Here is a 17625-nt window from a genome sequence, read left to right on the forward strand (position 1 = left end):
GGATAACCTCAGCTGGTCTGCGCTAGGTTCCAAGCAGGAAGTAGCCAGAGAGTAGGAAGGAAGACTACCTGGTGGAGTTTCGTGGTCTGCTGGGTCCACGGTTTCAGTGCTTGCGTCTCCACAGACGTTTTCCTTGTAGCTCACCAGTGATGCACTGCAGAAGGAAAAACAAACAGTGGGGTAGAATGGGAGTTAGCTGCAGCCAAGGCAACAGTCAGCAGCCAGGCCTCCGGTACTACCCTCCAGGGTTCCAGAAAAGACCTAAATAGACCCAACCCACAGTGCTCCTCTTCCTATAGACTCTGAGGCTGCTCATGAAAGAGCACCTTGCTCCAACTCACTCTGCCATCAGCCCAGCCAAGGTAGAGGCCTCTTGAGCTCTTAGAGTACAAGGAGGAGGCCATCGGATGAGGTCCTGTGTAACCTCGTTAGAGCACTGCACAGAGGGAATGACCACAGTGGTCAGGTGACCTGCTCTTGTATGCACAGTCGTGCTGGATCCAGTACTTGAACCAAGTCCTCCTGATTCAGATCTCATGTTCTTGGTAACTACGTTTTGCTCCCCCAAACACGTGCATGTATTCACGTGCATATGTTGATTGTAATGGCTCCCTCGTTCCAAATCAATGTCTTGTACCCGATTCCCAGGTCTCTTTTTTGGTAAATTTGCTGTCTTCCTCAAATCTGCATGTTCCTTGCTTCTACAGGATCCTTCCTCCCAGCAGTGCCTGAAGGACCCTCTCCTGTCCTAGCTGGGGTGGGCTGCCCAGGCAGCCCTGGGCTGTCTTCCCTGAACTGTCGGGCATTAGGTTGTTTCTAATCCTTTACTTAAATATTAGTACAAAAAACATGATTTCCCTGCATTAAAAAATTACCTGCACTTAAGATTATTTTTAAAGATGTTTCTAGAAGGAAAGTGTAAACTTTTCCATCTCTAAGCACACTGTTATGCAACAAATTGTACCAATTTACATCCACTCAAGCAATGTGTCAGTGTTTCATTATTCCACTCTTCCTAGTTCCCAATTATCTTTTTTTTTTTTTTGGCCAGTCCTGGGGCTTGAACTCAGGGCCTAGGCACTGTCCCTGAGCCTTGTTTTGTGCTCAAGGCTAACGCTCTACCACTTGAGCCAACCGCACCAGTTCTGGATTTTTCTTAGTAGTTTACTGGAGATAAGAGTCTCATAGACTTTACTGCCCAGGCTTGGCTTTGAACCACAATCCTCGGATCTCAGTCTCCTGAGTAGCTAGGATTACAGGCATGAGCCACTGGCACCTGGCTCCCAGTTATCTTTTTAAGAAAGCAATATAATTCTGTTTTTACAGAGAATTTCCATTTGTCTTGTGATTATCTTTCCTGGAGAGAAAAGGAAAAATAACAAAAAACGAGAATAAGCCAGTTAGTTTCTCTGATTAACATAAGTACCCCCAAATTCTCAATAAAACACTTAAAAACTAAAATCAACAGCTAATCAAAAAGATTGTACACCATGATCAACTTGGTTCCATTCTATATACGATTGGTTCGACATATGTAAGTAGTAAATGTAATAGAGCACATAAACAGAATCAAGGATAAGAATCATATATGATGAAGAATAAAACCATCTGCTCCTATGATGGAGAAAAAGCCTTTGACAGAATCCAATATCCTTTTATAACAACATTCTGCAGAAGCTAGGAATTAGAAGGATTATACTGTAACATAACAAGACTATCTGTGACAATCCTACAGCCAACATCATACTAAATGGTGAAAAATTGAAACTGGAACAAGACAAGGACGTCCCCTTTACCCACACTTACTCAACTGGGCTGGAATTCTTAGCCAGCGCTCTGGCAAGAGAAAGATACAGAAGGGATCCAAATGGGGAAGGAACTCAAATTATCCTTGTTTGCAGATGTATGATTGATGGGAAATACCTTCAACGGAAAGCATTCACCTTTTCCCCTGACAGCCATATCTTAGAATTGCCCTTGCGGCTGACACCACTGAATCATTTACCCTTGAATAAACGCACCTGGTGTTCTTAATGCCTGTTTTCCATTTACTCCCACTGCCCTACCCCACCCCACCCCCCACCAGATGGGTAACAGCCTGGTGGGAAGTTAACAGAGCAGGGAATCCTAATGCCATCTCTCAGATGGAAAAGCAAAGGCTCAGAGACAGGAAGTGACTTGCTCACGGTCCCATAGCTCTTGGTGGCCATACTGATCCACCCACACCCACGGAAGACTGGATTTTAATCATGATATTCCATGTCCAGGATGGTACTACAGACTCTCTTCTGTAGTGCTCTCTCAGTCTCCACTCCTGCACACAGCCTGGCCCCCAAAACAGCCTCTGCCTTCATCCTCCATTCCACAGAGGCTGAGCAGAGGCCAGGCAACGACAGCAGGGTTTAGGCCTGCCATCTATCTACCTAGGACTCCTGGTTTCTCCATAGGCAGAGTAGGTACGCAAGGTTGGATGAGAAACTCCTGGGCCATTATATCTCAACAGTAACCTTTCATTCCCATCAAGCCTTAGCAGCAACACAACAGTCTTTAGGCCACAGGAATAGGGAGCTCTGGGTCCATTTCTCTCCTCCTCCCTGCGTTGATGCCTAATGGCACCCCAAGCAGACTTGTGAGCCACTGGAGTGGTTTCTCCACGCTCCTTTCTGTACAGGGAGATGGAGGAACAATTGGACCCAAACCTGGGTGTCAAAGCAAGCTCTGCTACTGCCTGGCAGTGAGTCTGAAAAGCCGACTGCCTAACTCCTCTGAGTTCATCTCTAAGATGAGAACAAGTCCTTCTCTTTCAGAGCCCTGGTGGGGATGAGGAGGGTGGGTCATAGCAGCCCCAACTTACCACAGAATCTCCTCCTGGCTGAGTGAGGAGACAGCCCAGCTCTCCTTAACTGTGTGGGTCCAGTTGCCAGCTCTGTGTCTGCGTCGGGCGCTACATCTATCCTCTGCGGCACCCCAAAGGGAAAGGGAAAGCCCTCAGTGTGCAGGACGCCGCCCTCAGCTTCACCCACTTCACTTGGCTGACCTACTCCCAGAGGTGACTCTGTCCCCACATTTCAGGCCCTTCTCAGTCCAGGTCATCTTGGTTGGGTGGGGGAAGGGCAGTCTGCCTGCCACCAGCAGACTGTGGGACCTTGCATAGATGACTGGGCGTGAACCTAGCCTGCAGGACGCCTCTCCCTCCCCTCCCCTCCCCTCCCCTCCCGCACCACACGCTGCCCCGCATGTCCTGGCCGGCTCCTGCACGCTCGCTGCGATGCTGTGGTTGAATGTCCAGCAGGCTTCTAGATAGGTGCTTCCGTGGGCTTTTCTGTGGGGAGCTCCTGCTTCTGACCTCTCAGATGACCTCTAGGCACCTCCGATCTGTGCTCATGGCACCTGGCCAAGAGGGGCCAAATCGCTGCTTGTGTGGTCCCAGGGCAGCTAAACTGCCGCCTGAATTCTTTCGCTTTGCTTTAGGTGGAAGGGGCTGCAAAGAGCGCTGGACGGGAAAACCTTTTGGACCTTTTGGCCACTGCCTTGAATCTTCAAGGGAGTTACGAAGATGAGTCCGTGAGGCCCACGTGCGACAGTTTGCTGCGTCTTGTGTTTCCTTGTCACCAGCAAGAGTTTTACATTCTTAAAGATCTAATTTTCCCCTTTAAAGAAATCATTATTTATTTTTATTTCCCAGATCCAAGACTGAACTCAGGCCTTTGAGCGCTGCTTGGCTTTCTTGCCCATGGCTGACTCACTACCACTCAAGCCAGGCTTCTAGCCTAGATTTTTCTGCTATTTAGTTGGAGATGGCAGATAAGGACTTAGTGTCCAAGCCTGGCCTTGAACAGTGACCCTTCAGAGCTCAGCCTCATGAGTACCTGCGAATGTGGCTTAGTGGTAGAGTGCTCGCCTAGCATGCATGAAGCCCTGGGTTCGATTCCTCAGCACCACATAAACAGAAAAAGCCAAAAGTGGCGCTGTGGCTCAAGTGGTAGAGTGCTAGTCATGATCAAAGAAGCTCAGGGACAATGCCCAGGCCTTGAGTTCAAGACCCAGGACTGGCAAAAAAAGAAAAAAAATACATACTCAACCGAGTGAAAAAGTAGCCCATGAAATGAAAGAAACAACTTGTAAGTCATATGTCAATAATCAAGAAGTCATTTCCTGAACAAGACAAAGGTGAGTCAATACCAGAAAAACAGGACTGGAGACACCAGGCAAAGACTTTATTCTTGCTGGGACATCTGACCAAGGGGACCCCATCTTTTTCTCCTTATTCCAACAACTCGCGCTCTGGTTTTCTCTCCTTTCAGCTCTCCAATTTCCTGCTGCTCATGGCTATTCCCACAAACCCTCTAACTCTTCACACCCAGTGTGTTCTCACCCGGTGTGTTCTCCAATCCAGAGTAAGCCATTCCTCCTGCTCCCCACGCTCTCTGGGCCTCCCTGGTCCCATCTCGGGCTCCAGGTTCCCTTCCACCCACTGCTGGCTGCACTCCCCATGCTGGGCTCAGCCCTGAGTTGCCCAACTCCTTTCCACCTCATTCCATAGACTCATCTTATCCCTGTTCCCCACTCTTCCCCCCGCCCCCCAATACAAGGCCTCCGGCCCACACTTCTCCCCTGACCTCTGCACTGCTCGGGAAGGCAGCGTCACCTCACTGAGCTGGGCCTGATGACAGCTCCCTCTGGACCCTGACAAGCAACTCCAACCTGCTCTCCAGCTCCTGAGCCACCCTGCGCAGCTCTGCGGCCAACTCTGACTCTGCCCTCTCAGACAAATGCTGTGAACCTTGCACAGGGCTGGCCATGTCCAGCCCACGCAGGACACCTGCAGGGACTACCCCCAAGATTGGGGGTCCCCTGGTCATAGCTAATGCCGTGCCCCGAGAGGCTCTCTCCACACTCTCAAAGCCTCTCGAAGATCTCCAAGTGTTCATTAGGCCCCTCGCCTGCCGTAGTACCTGGGGGTTGGCTTTGGCCTGGCTTAAAGCATGGATGTGCTTCCCTATGTCTCTCAGGAGTTGGACGAACTTGTCAGATGCCAACACAACTTCAGGTGAGATCTTACCCGCAGCCACTAAATAATCTTCCAACGTCTCCATGTTGTCTGATACCAGGTTGCTGGCTTCTGCTTTGACAGATGACCTATTTCTTCCTTCCACGGTGCCGATGGCAGCACTACTCACCGAAGCTGCTGCTCCCAGCCCCATCCCACCCAGAGACAGCCCCAGACTGAGGCCCGCGGTGAAGGGTGCCAGAGTCAGGCCAAGGAGGAGCAGGAGTCCGGAGGCAGCGCGGGTGGAGTCGGCCACCATGTTGGAGATGGTGCAGTCCCTGTGCACCTTGCTGACCTCGTCTGCAAGGGCCCGGAGCCTCCTGATGCAACCCTCAGTCTCTGTTTTCATCTGTGGAAACCTCTGCAAGAAGATCTTCCTATCCTGAAGGTCTTTCTGGGGCCTGTCTTTGTCCTCCACAGCCATGGCTGCTGGGAGCTTCTTCAGAGCTCCCCGCAGCTCATCGTCTTCATCCCTGTAAGCGTTAAGGTCTTGTCATTAAGACCACTTGCAGCTGGATGCAGCGGCTCACACAGGTAATCCTGCTACTGAGTAAGCCAAGGCCTGGAGGATAATGGTTTTAACCAGCCCCAGTCCTCTGGTGGGGAAGGGATCTGCAGACTCCTGGGAGGTCCTGCCAGCCAGGACCGGCTGTGTTTGCCCACAGACTTTGGATCAGAGATGCTCACATCTCTGATTCAAAATCCCCAAATCTGAAATGCGCGCAAATATGAACCATTATTTCCTGAGCACTGGGGATTGGACTCGGGCCTTACAGATCAAGTGCTCTCCCACACGAACCATGCAAGCTCCCGGTCATTTTGCCTTTTGTTTGCATTAAATAAGACCCTGTACACACTTTGCTCCACCCCGCCCTAGACCTTCACCGGGCTGGGCGCTCTGGTGTCACTGCTGATGGCCACCATCTCCTCCATCCTCCTCGCCAGTAGCTGGGATGGCAGGTGTGTGCTGCCATTCCTGGGCCCAAATGTGAAATCCATAGTGCTGACGAGGAGCAGACATGGCAAGTCCTCCACCTCACCTCATCAGATGGAAGGTTGCAAAAAGTGGCAAGCTTTAAAAGTAGTGTATGGAATCACCTTCATGGTGTGTGTGTGTGTGTGTGTGTGTGTGTGTGTGTGTGTGTATGTATTTTAAAAACTTTAATAAATTTCATGTTAAGCACAGATCCTATTGCCGAAGTACATTGACACATGACGATATCAAGAAGAAAAAAACCATCAGAACTCAAACCATCCTTGCCCTCCTGTCTCCAGACAACAAACGCACAATCCTGGCTATGTGATGGGGAGGTGTGGTGGGTGCTTTGGCCTCATTTCTGTCCTCCAGAGGCACTAGAGACCAAAGGCACTGAGCTCTGGGAGGAGGGGGGCTGCAGGGCAGACATGAGGGAAGGTGGGATTGAGCCTCACGATGGAATCTGGGGTGTCATCGTGCCTGGCTTCAGGTGCGCCTGGGAACTTGATGAAAAGCCCAGTTCCGCCTGTGCCTCACGGCGTGCGTGCATGCGTGCGTGCGTGGGGAGATGACTGGCTTCTGGGCCCGTGCACTGAGGGAGGAGGGCCACACTCGAGGAGTGGACACCATGCAACCGGTGGGGCCCAAAGGAGAGAAGGGGAAGGAGAGGGAGGTCCTGACCACAGGTCACCTGGACAGCTCGGCAGCGGACACAAACACCTCCCAGGCTTGGTCTTCAGTCACCAGGAGGGTGACATAGTCTGGGCCCAGTTGGTCCGCAAGAAAATCAGCAACACGCTCAGCAAATATTCTTCTGTCTATTATGGGGGAATAAAGAGAAGGCCAGGGACAGAGTAGAGTTGGGGGGCGGAGGAGTCACGCTGTGTGGACTTGTCCCATGGGAGGCTATGGATGAACTGAGTGGCCCCCTAAATTCACCAGGAAAAGTCTTCATCCCAGTGACTATATGTGGACACGGGGCCTTCAAGGAAGTGCAGTGATAATGACTAAAGGATGCCGAGCTCGGGGGCCACACATCTGTAAGGCCAGCTGCTCTGCCGTCTGAGATTGGAGGGCCACAGTGTGAGGTCAGCCTGAGCAGGATAATGAGCCAGACCTCATCCAACAAATGCACCAGGGCAGGGTGCAGGCCTGCGCTCCACGGGACCCAGGCAGAGAGGTCACGTGACCCCCTGGGCCCCAGGCAGAGGGGCCATGGTGCCCGGCCTTCTCTGGAGGAAACAGGAGGCCCTGTGCAGGAAAGGCCAGCTGGGCATCAGTGCTGTCATTCCTGCTAGGACTCGTGTTTTGCACACTGCTGTCGCTTCCGCATTTGAACACGTCCCTAGCCCCCTGGGGTTTGCATAACTGGACAATCTCGTGTGCACACTGTGCAGTCATCTGGTGGTGCAGAGAGCATCCTCTGCGGAGGATGGTGGCTCTGGGGTGGCGGTGGAGGGAGGTGATGGCCCTGCGTGTCCCTCAGCTCATGTCCTGTGACCTCTCCACGTCTCAGGGGACCTGGCTCACCAGGTGTCCCTGGAGGGAGACTTTATCCTGAGGATGCCCCCACCCAGGCCTCCCTCCAGGATCCCAGGCCCTGCGGGGAGCTTCGGGCTGGAATCTTCCCCTCTCTCTGCCCTTGCTCTCCAGGGCTGGCTTCTGGGAAGAGCTGAGCTGGGTCAAGGCGATTGGGGGAGGGGTGGCACAGGGGAGCAAGCAGGCCTGAGGGTGTTGGGTGGGTGGGGTGGGTGGGGTGGGGTGCAGGGAGGAGGCCACTGCCCTTCTGTCCCTTTCAGGCTCTTCTTCCACAGGGGTCGGGAGCCCCAGCCCCTGCCTGGCCAGTCACAGCTGTAAGCAGGTGCTTGTTCTGGGGGAGGGAGGAGGGGGGACCTGACACAGCTTCAGGGTGGGAAGGGGAGGCTGCATGGGACCTGAGCAGGGGCAGGTGCAGGGAGAGAAGCAGCAGGAGGGGAGCTGGGGTGGGGCAGGTCCTGGGCTGGGGACCTACGCAAGTCACATGTGACCCTCAGGACAACATGGACGCACACTGCTCTCATGTCACAGGCGGGGGCGGGGGGGACACAAAAGTCACACCAAGGTCTAGACCAGTGACCTTCTGAGTCACTCTGCCTCTGAGCCTCTCAGAGATCCTGGGACAATGATGAAGTTAACTTAGCAAATAGGGGAGGTGGAGAGCAAGGGAGGAAGTCAAGTTGTCCTGGACCTCCTGCCCTATGTCTCCTCCTGTTCCTATCCATCATCTGCTTGTCCCCTTCTGACCTCCTCCTGTCCCTCTGTCCTCTCCCCTTCCGCCCTCTCCCCTCTGTCCTCTCCAGCAGCAGGGCTCTCCTGGCCCCACCCAGGGAGGTATGTGCAGGAAGAAGAGAGCACCTAAGGCCCGCCCTCCGGGAGAGGGCCAGGAAGCCCGCTGATGGGTGTTAACTGTGGTGGACACTCTGGGGGCTCCTCTCCTTCAGCTCCTCTGCAGGCCAGCTCCGATTAGAGCCGCCCCTCAGGTCCAGGCCTCCAGCAGGAGCAGACAGACGAGAGGAATGGATTACCTGGGGAGGCCGCCATTTTTCTTAGCGCCAGCTGAGGGAATCCCGAGAAGATTTCTTGTGCTGTGCTTCCACTCCAGGCTGCGGGGGGAGAGAACACAGTGTGGATGGACAGAGGCAGCTCCAGCCAAGGTGGCAGCAGGGGCCGGGTTTCCCTTGCTTCCCTTCAGGGTGCCAGGACCCCACCCACCCTGTCCCTCCTCTGCTGCGCTCCATGGCCATTGGTACGAAGTCATCCTGTTCCAGCTCCATCTGCCCTCAGCACGGCCAAGGCAGAGGCCTCTTGTGCTTTTCAGTCCAACAAAAGGAAATATGTATTCACCTATACATTTTTATGGTACTTGCATCAAACCCAGGGCTTCATGAAAGTTAGGCCAGCATTCTGTCACTGAGCTTTACCCCATGTCCCAGCAGGGGTCTTAAACTACACTAGTATACACTAAATAAAAATTATGAATCAAGAAAAAGTAAATGTAGTTGAGGGTCCTAGAAAGATGTAAGTAAACTATTTACAAGGTTTCATAAACAATATAGAGATTGTGATTTAATGATATTAGAAAAACATATAAACCAAGCACTGGTGGCTCATGCCTATAATCCTATATACTCAATGGGCTAAGGTCATGGTGGAAGCTAGCCTTGGCAGGAAAATCTGTGAGACTGGTCTTCATTAAACTACCAAAAAAAAAAAGCTGGAAGTGAAGCTGTGGCTCAAGTGTTACAATACTAGCCTTGAGCAAAAAGAAGCTAAGGGCCAGTGCTTAGGCCCTGAATTCAAGCCCAAGGACCAACATTTAAAAAGAGTAAAAGAGCCAGGCACTGATGGCTCACACCTGTAGACCTAGCTACTCAGGATGCTGAGATCTAAGGATCACGGTTCAAAGCCTACCCAGGCAAGAAAATCCATGAGACTCTTATCTTCAATTAACCACCAGAGAAACTGGAAGTGATGCTGTGACTCAATGGTAGAGTGCTATCTTGAGCTGCAAGTGCTCAGGAACAGTGCCCAGGCCCAGAGTTCAAGCCCCACAACCGACAAAATAAAAAAGAAAGGAAGGAAAAAGGAAGGAAGGAAAGGAGGGAGAGCGGGAGGGAAGGAGGCAGGGAGGGAGAAAAAAAGAAAGGAAAACTTATATGAGGAGAAATGAAACCCTTATCTCTTGTAGTGGTAGATAGATAACTAGCAGCCAAGTGTCAGAACCAAGAAAAAGAAACATGGAAGAGTTGATATGTCTCACCCACCTATTTCACACAACGCGCCATTCTAAGAGCTTTGAAGGCCCTGACTAATCTTTACTTCTTGCATGAATCCTGTTAGAAAAGCACACGGGTAGACAATAACTTCCCAAACAGAACTTCAATAGCTCAGGAAATGAGAGCAAGAATTGACAAACAGGATCACATCAAACTAAAAAGCATCTACACAACCAAGAAAGCCATTACAGAATGACAGGACAGCCTACAGAATGGGAGAAAACCTTTGTCACCTACACAGGTGTCAAGGGATCTATAACCAGAATATATGAAGAGATAAGAAACAAACTCAAACTCCAGAAGAACCAACAACCCAATTAATAAACAGAGAAATAAATTGAGTGGACAGTTCTCAAAATAAAAAGTACAAATGCATAGTCAGCATGTGAGGAGAGATTCTAGAGCCTTAGCCAGAAAAGAATCACAAATGAAAGCAATAGAACAACATCGAGAGTCCATCTCAGCACAGTCACAACGGCCATCGTGCAGGACACAAATGACCTTGGAGGATGCTGAGACTGCAGCCACCATGAATACCAGTATGGAGGCTCCTCAAAACACCAAAAACAGGACTGGGAAGGTGGCTTAGTGGTAGAGTATTTGCCTTGCATGCAGGAAGCCCTGGGTTCAATTCCTCAGCACCACACAAATAGAAAAAGCCGAAAGTGGTGCTGTGGCTCAAGTGGTAGAGTGCAAGTCCTGAGTTCAAGCCCCAGGACTGGCAAAACAAAACAAAACAAACAAACAATAAAAATAGAGCTACCATATGAACCTGTGATATCATTCTTGGACGTATGACAGTCAGGTCCACATCCATGTTTACTTTAGCACTAATCGTAATAATGAGTCTACAAACCTGTCAACAGATGAATAAATAAAGGAAATATGGGATACACACATGCATACACAAATATGTACACACACACACACACACACACACATCAGTGATTGATTGATCCAGAAGTGACCAGAGAGATCTGCTAAGGAACTCTGGGGTGAGGGGCTGTTGCTATAGAGACAAGGTCAACAGGAAAGCTTGAAGCCCCTTCCTCTTGGTTCCTGCCCCAGTCTACAGGACCCCAGGGCAGGGCGCCATTTTGAGATCACAAGATGCACACCCAGACAGGAGAAATGGCTGGTCAGGAAAGAAAACGCTGTGGCCTTGGCCATCCACCCCACCCATTGGGAAAAGTGGCTGATGCCACACTGGTCTCCCTCGTTGAGCTTTTCCTGGGTCTCAGCTGAGTGCTGAGGTGGGCTACTCCTTCCTCCTGCTCAGGGAACCCCTGGCTTAGTCCCCGATGGCAGAGAAGAGGGTGTGGGCTGAGAGGAGGCACAGTGGGCTCCTCCTGCACCGCCCTGCTCCTGGACAACTGTGCGGCCCAGATAAGGCGCCTCTGTCCCCAGCTGGACCTGTGCCCTCGGCGTTGCAGCAAGCACAGGGGCCCAGCAAGGCCTCTTCCTCCCAGAGCTGCAAGACGTCCTTCCGGGGCGGGAGCACCGGGGATAGAGCTGCACGTTCCTCCTAAGGAATCCTCCATGCCCCCGGGGCCGGCAGCAGCACACCCGCCCTCTTCGCCGCTGCAGCTCCGGCTGCTCGCTACCCACTCCCAGGCCCCTGCCTGCCTGACCTTCACCTTCGCTCCAGGCAGCCGGGAGATCCCAGCTCTTCCTGGGGCTCCTCACTCCCCTTAAATGCTTTGGGTCCCCTCCTCACCGGGTGAACTATTTCCACCCCGCTCCTTCACTCTCCCATGGCTCCTGCTGGCCCCCGGGCTCTCTTCCTGGAGCCCAGGGGTGCAGCAGTCGGCGTGGGGCTCCGCTGCTGAGCAAATCCTAACTCCACCTATCAGGCGATCAGGCAGAAGCTCAGAGGGGGCCATTGCGTGCCCGGTGACACACAGCCCTTGGTGGGCCGTCGGGAGGCCAACACCGGCTCCCTGTGTCTGCGGAGGCTGAGACAAAATAAGTGGGATTTGGAGCACACAGATTCTAGGTTTGCTTCTGCGTGTGTACCTGGAGCGCTCCCGTCACCATCTTCCCATTGCCAAGCCGAGCGGGCGCAGCGGGCAGCGCCCTGCAGCCTGTCCTCAGTCCCACCCTTGGCCACCACCCTTCACACCCAGACACCCAGCACAGCTCCCCCTCCGCCCATCCACCTGCCGCAGGCGAGCCAAGGTCGGCTGAGGACAAGGTGCACAGGCCTGCCTCGTACCCGCTCAGCCACTCTCCAAGGCCTGGGGGAAAGCCGCTCTGGACCTAGGACCTCATTTTCCCACGGGCCCAGGCACAGAGCAGGTGCTCAGAGACAGGCTGGGTGAGGGCTGCTGCTGGCTTTCTTGGATGCAGACTCAACCCTTTGCCCCCAGCAGGCCTCCACATCACAAGACCACAAGGACTGCTGGGTTCTGGGTGTCTTGCCCTCCATCCGTTTCCCAAAAGGGTGGTTCTCATGACAACCACCTTCTCTCTGGGCAACCTGGCACCTGAGCTGTGAGCCCATCAGTACTGGGGTACAGGGAGAGGGAGAAGAACCGTGAGACACAGTCTGGGTGTTGGTCCTGATTCTGCCCCAGCGCTCCTGAGCTCATCTATAAAACAGAGGGAACGGGGGCTGGGAATATGGCCTAGTGGCAAGAGTGCTTGCCTCCTAACACATGAAGCTCTGGGTTCGATTCCCCAGCACCACATATATGGAAAACGGCCAGAGGTGGCGCTGTGGCTCAGGTGGCAGAGTGCTAGCCTTGAGCAAAAAAGAAGCCAGGGACAGTGCTCAGGCCCTGAGGCCCAGGACTGGCCAAAAATAAATAGATAGATAGATAGATAGATAGATAGATAGATAGATAGATAGATAAAACAGAGGGGACGATCCTTCTCTCCCAGAACCCTTTGAGGATGAGCAGGTGGGTGGGTCCTACCATCCCCAACTTACCACGAGCTCTTCCCCTGGCTGTTTGGTGTGGCCTGCTGGTCTTAGCTGTGTGGATCCACTTACCACCCGTACTGCTGAGCCACAAGCAGACACATCCTCTGGAGTAGATACAACTGTGTGCAGGAGCGTGACGGCCCTGGGTTCTCAGCAGCTCTATATCAAACCACCACTCCAGATAGGATGCTCCGCGAGCCCCTCCCTCCGCCCCGCCCTTGTCCCACTCTGCTTGCTGAGTGGTTCACAGCAGTGCCCTTAGCCCGACATTCCAGATACTCAGAAAACAAAACCAAAGCAACGTGTGAACGTTTTTGGAGGGAGGGCTTCAGGAAGAAAAATCTACCATCTACAAACTGTGGGATGGAGCTCTACAGGTCATTCCCTGCACCCCCTGGATTTGAACCCAGCCCCCTGCGACATCTCAGCCAACTTACCACCATCAGGAGTCTCCCCACGCCCTAGGCACTCACATCAGGTCCATGGCTGCTCTGTGGCCGAGTGTCCTGTCCATGTGGTTTCTAGACAGGTGTGTGCATGGTTTTTCTTTCAGGATCTGCAGCTTCTGCCACCTGACGACAGCATGCCTTCTTCCCACCCACCTGCAACCTTCCAGGAGAGTGCAAGGCTACATGCCCTTCATCCACGGCTCCTTCTGCGGAGGACACAAAGGCCACCTCTGGCCTACAGTCCCACAGCTAGTAAGTCCCACAGCTGAGTGGCTATCAGCCTTCTCGGCTTGGTCACGGAGAGAAGGGGCAGCAAGCAGAGCTGGACCGCAGGGACCAATGCGGGCCTGGCTTGTCCTGGCCACGGGACTTGATGGCCAAATGCTTGCTTCTGGGTTGGGAAGCACAATAAAGCGCAATGCACTTAGGGCTTCATTTGACTAGAGTTTCGTGATCATCCTTTGCGGGGTGGTTGTCTCTATACTTAATTGTTTATTGTGTTGAGTTGCTGAGTCTTCTTTTGAGACAAGTTCTCTCTATAAAGCGCAGACCTATCTGTTTATTGAGCAGGGATTGCAGGCGTGTGCCACCGTAACCAGCATGCCTCCTAGTCTCCCAATTGAGGTGTAATTGTATGTATCTATAGGAGGTTTATCAGGTGAGGAAACTGAGTCAAGGGGAGATGCAGTGGATTTCAGGAAGCAACACAGAGGAAGAGTCAGAATGCAAACTAAGTTTGACCTTCTGGCATTTTACCCTCTACCTCCCCTTGCCTGCTTAAGACTCGTGTTGGGTCATTTTTCTTCTGTAATTTTTCTGTTTTTTTGTTTTTTGGGTTTTTTTTTTTTTTTTTGCCAGATCTTAACCTTGAGCTCTGGGCCTGGGCGCTGTCCCTGAGCTTCTTTTGCTCAAAGCTAGCACTCTACTACTTGAGCCACAGCACTACTTCTGGCTTTTTCTGAGTAGTTTATTGGAGATAGAGTCTCACAGACATTTCTGCCTGGCCTGGCTTCAAACCGATATCCTCAGATCTCAGTCTCCTGAGTAGCTAGGATTATAGGCGTGAGCCACGGGCGCCCAGTTTCCATGGATTCTTTCCCCTTTTTCTTTTCTTCAGCTTGACAGCCATAGGAAACCACAGTGAGATCAGAACCATGCCAATATATTTGCTGGAGCGCCCCCCTGTGGTGATGTGGCTCCTCTGGTCACAGAGCAGAACGGACTGGGACATTCAAAGGCTCGTGAACACAGTCTCGGCTACAGCGACCAGCTCGGGCTGCAGATTCACTGCAAGAGTGGAAGTTTGGGTCTCTACGGATGCCATCAGAGACAACCTCACTTCGATCTGCTGTAAAACAGCTCCTCTCAACCCAAGCCATCACAAAGAAAAGCCACCCGGTGCAGGAACAGGAATGGAGAGAGGAAGTGTGAACTGATGCAATCATGGTATTCAATGTATATTGTGTAAAAAGTGAAGTATGCAATTCGTGGGCAGGGTGGGAGGGAAACCGGGGGAAATTATAGGAAGGGGTGACATTGTCCAGGAAGCAATGTATTTGTTACCTGACTTAAGGAATTGTGACCCGCTCCACACAACTCCTTTAACAATAACGGCCAGGCACAGGTGGCTCAAGCTTGTCATTCTAGCTACTCAGGGGGCTGAGATCTGAGGATAGTGGTTTGAAGCCAGCCTAAGCAGGAAAGTCTGTAAGACTCTTTATTGCCAATAAACAAACCCCCCAAAAAGCTGGAAGGGGAACTTTGGCTCAAGTGGTAGAGCTAGCTTTGTGCCCAAAAGCTCAGAGACAACATTCAGGATCTGAGTTCAAACCCCAGGACAGGCACGTGTGTGCATGCGCCTATGCGCGCGCGCAGACACACACACACACACACACACACACACACACACACACACACACACACACGACATCCAGGAGACAGTACTACCTTGGGAAAGCAGCCCTGAAGCTGCTTTGCAAGGCTCCAGTGGAGAACAGTGACATCACTGAGTAGAAGGTGAAAGGTCAGCAGCCCAGGCTCCTGGGCCTCCCCCAACCACAGGGACCCAGGCCCTGGCCCTGAACAGCTGGGTTGGCTCTGGCAAGCTAGACTGCATTGGATGCTCTGGGAAAGGGTCTCCACCTGCGCTGTTTTCCTTTTCTCTGGGGACTATGGAAGAGACCAAGGAACTTTCAACTGAGCGGGCGAGAAGGGCCTTTGAAACTCATGTGAGTGGCTACAGGGACGAACCTGTGAGCAATGCTAGACAGAGGGGAAGGGATGGAAGTCACCATTTCCATTCCTGGTCCTGTTCTGAGAGGTTGAAGGGACAGCCGCTGATCGCCACCATTGGTACCTCGCCAGGCTGCCCATCTCACCCAGGAACACTCCTCATTGTCCTCAGACAGGAAAACCACCACCGAGTAACAAAGGAAAACTCAGAGGACAGAGCTGACCATCATCTTTCTTACGTGTGTTGACGTTTAACCGGAATGCCCGCATACTCATTTGCAGAAGGACCTCGGCAGCTTCTGGACTCGAGAACAGGACGAGTGGCTGACGTAGGACACCTGGGCTTAACTTGAAGCATTCTTGGCCAAGAATAGAAAAAAATACTGAAGACAAGCCAGACAGTGGAAGCAGCCTGGAGTGTGGTAGAAGACCAAGCAGGAAGAGTGAGGAGGGACAGGTGTGGTAGGGAGGGCTGGGAGGGGCACCCCCACCACAGAATCAAGAATGCAGAGCACCGCCCACCTCTACCCACCCCACACCCTGCATTTCAGGAGACCAAGGAGCGCCGCCTGGTATCGCCATCACACCAGGCCATGGCCTTAAGAACGCCAGCACCAGGCCGCTGCCGACAGCACAGAGGCCCCCAAGACAGATACCCGGCGATCCAGCAATTCTTCGCACGCAACGTGCTTGACAACAGGCCTGTGCTGTAAGTACTTATGTATCCTTCTTTCCTAAAGAAGAAAACGAGACCTGGCTGGGCAGCCACAAGCACTGCTAAAATTCACCTTGTGATTTGAGAGAGAGAGAGAAAGAATAGACTAAAACTAGCAAATGTGGCTAATTTTATAGATAACCAAAGTTGATTCTTTTACTTAACTTAAAAATATCTTTTGGCTGGGAATATGGCCTAGTGGTAACGTGCTTACCTCGTATACATGAAGCCCTGGGTTCGATTCCTCAGCACCACATATATGGAAAAAGCCAGAATTGGTGCTGTGGCTCAAGTGGTAGAGTGCTAGCCTTGAGCAAAAAAGAAGCCAGGGACAGTGCTCAGGCCCTGAGTTCAAGCCCCAGGACTGGCAAAAAACCCAAACCAAAACAAAAAAAAATTTCTTTAGTAGGACTGGGAATGTGGCTTAATGGTAGAGCACTTGCCTAGCTTGCATGAAGCCCTGGGTTTGGTTCCTCAGGACCACATTCACAGAAAAAGCTGGAAGTGGGGCTGTGGCTCAAGTGGTAGAGTGCTAGCCTTGAGCACAGAGAGGCTCAGGGACAGAACCCAGGCCCTGAGTTCAAGCCCTAGGACTGGCAAAAAAAAAATCTTTAGTAGAGATGACCATTGTGGGGCGGGGGTTGGGGTTGGGGCTACAGTGGGAGTTTCACAGTCTCTCCTAAAGTTATAGATGTAGAAAATCCACAGCAGCATTTGGGGGGCAAAGTAGGAACTACAACAGGGTCACTGTTTTAAAGTTTATTCTTCAAAAGTGACAGAATCGGTGCAGCCTGCGGTGTTCCATCCCTACCACTGCATCAGGGTTTAAAAGTTTAATAGGAAGCCAAGTTCCTTGTATTTACCAACAACCCTGCTCGGGGAGCAGAATTCAGGGGCGGGCCGGGCCCTGTGCCTCGTCAGCTAACCCTGAGGCACGCCGCAACGCCTGCGCAGAGGGGACCCCGTCATGTGTACGCCGGCGGTGCTCGGCCACATTACACCGAAGGCTTCTGTCACCCCAAGGACGAGGAATCGAGAGTGAAGACAGAAAAGTCTGGCTGGTGGGTTCACAATCATAGTCTGGCGGAAAGACTTGGAATTATTTGGGAAAAGATACATTAGACATTATGAGAGAGGAAGAGGTCCCTGGTGCCAACGCTTCAGAGACTAGCGACACAGCCCAGAGACAAAAATAATGAAGGGGATTTGATGGCGGGGCCCGCGGGGCGGTGGCTCAGATTAGGCCACAGGCACAGGTGCTGGAATCATGGTCCTCAGCAAGGTGCAGTTGGGAGGGGTGGGGCCACCAAGAGGTGGAGCCTAAAGGGGTCAGAGGCCGGCCCCGCCCATGCTCTGGCTTCCCCTATAATGGATCATAAAGTGGTGGGGTTGGGGACAGGAGGGGGGGCTCTCATTTGTCCACACTGTCACCCACTCCATCTCTCCTGACCTTTCTACTGCG

General features: G+C 52.3%; 1 protein-coding gene across 1 annotated transcript; it reads right to left on the bottom strand.

Moving 5' to 3' along the window:
• Nucleotides 1-4606: 4606 nt before the first annotated feature.
• LOC125347308 (apolipoprotein L2-like) lies at nucleotides 4607-8839 on the bottom strand. The gene is made up of 4 exons (XM_048340460.1): nucleotides 8778-8839; nucleotides 8591-8668; nucleotides 6718-6840; nucleotides 4607-5523 (listed from the first exon to the last, which is right to left on the bottom strand). Exons 1-4 carry the CDS (start codon nucleotides 8837-8839, stop codon nucleotides 4650-4652), a joined length of 1137 nt encoding a protein of 378 aa, XP_048196417.1. The 3' UTR covers nucleotides 4607-4649.
• Between the last annotated feature and the right edge of the window lie 8786 nt (nucleotides 8840-17625).

This window comes from Perognathus longimembris, chromosome 1 (assembly GCF_023159225.1).
Source record: "Perognathus longimembris pacificus isolate PPM17 chromosome 1, ASM2315922v1, whole genome shotgun sequence".
NCBI classification, from domain to species: domain Eukaryota; kingdom Metazoa; phylum Chordata; class Mammalia; order Rodentia; family Heteromyidae; genus Perognathus; species Perognathus longimembris.

What these genes read in the sequence shown, in the direction of transcription:
- LOC125347308 (XM_048340460.1), bottom strand. Translation starts at nt 8,839, where the DNA reads ATGGAGCTGGAACAGGATGACTTCGTACCAATGGCCATGGAGCGCAGC. An exon ending in CGCAGCAGAGGAGGGACAGG is followed by an intron (nt 8,669 to 8,777) that starts GTGGGTGGGGTC and finishes CTCCCCCCGCAG; the next exon opens with CCTGGAGTGGAAGCACAGCA. An exon ending in AAAAATGGCGGCCTCCCCAG is followed by an intron (nt 6,841 to 8,590) that starts GTAATCCATTCC and finishes CATAATAGACAG; the next exon opens with AAGAATATTTGCTGAGCGTG.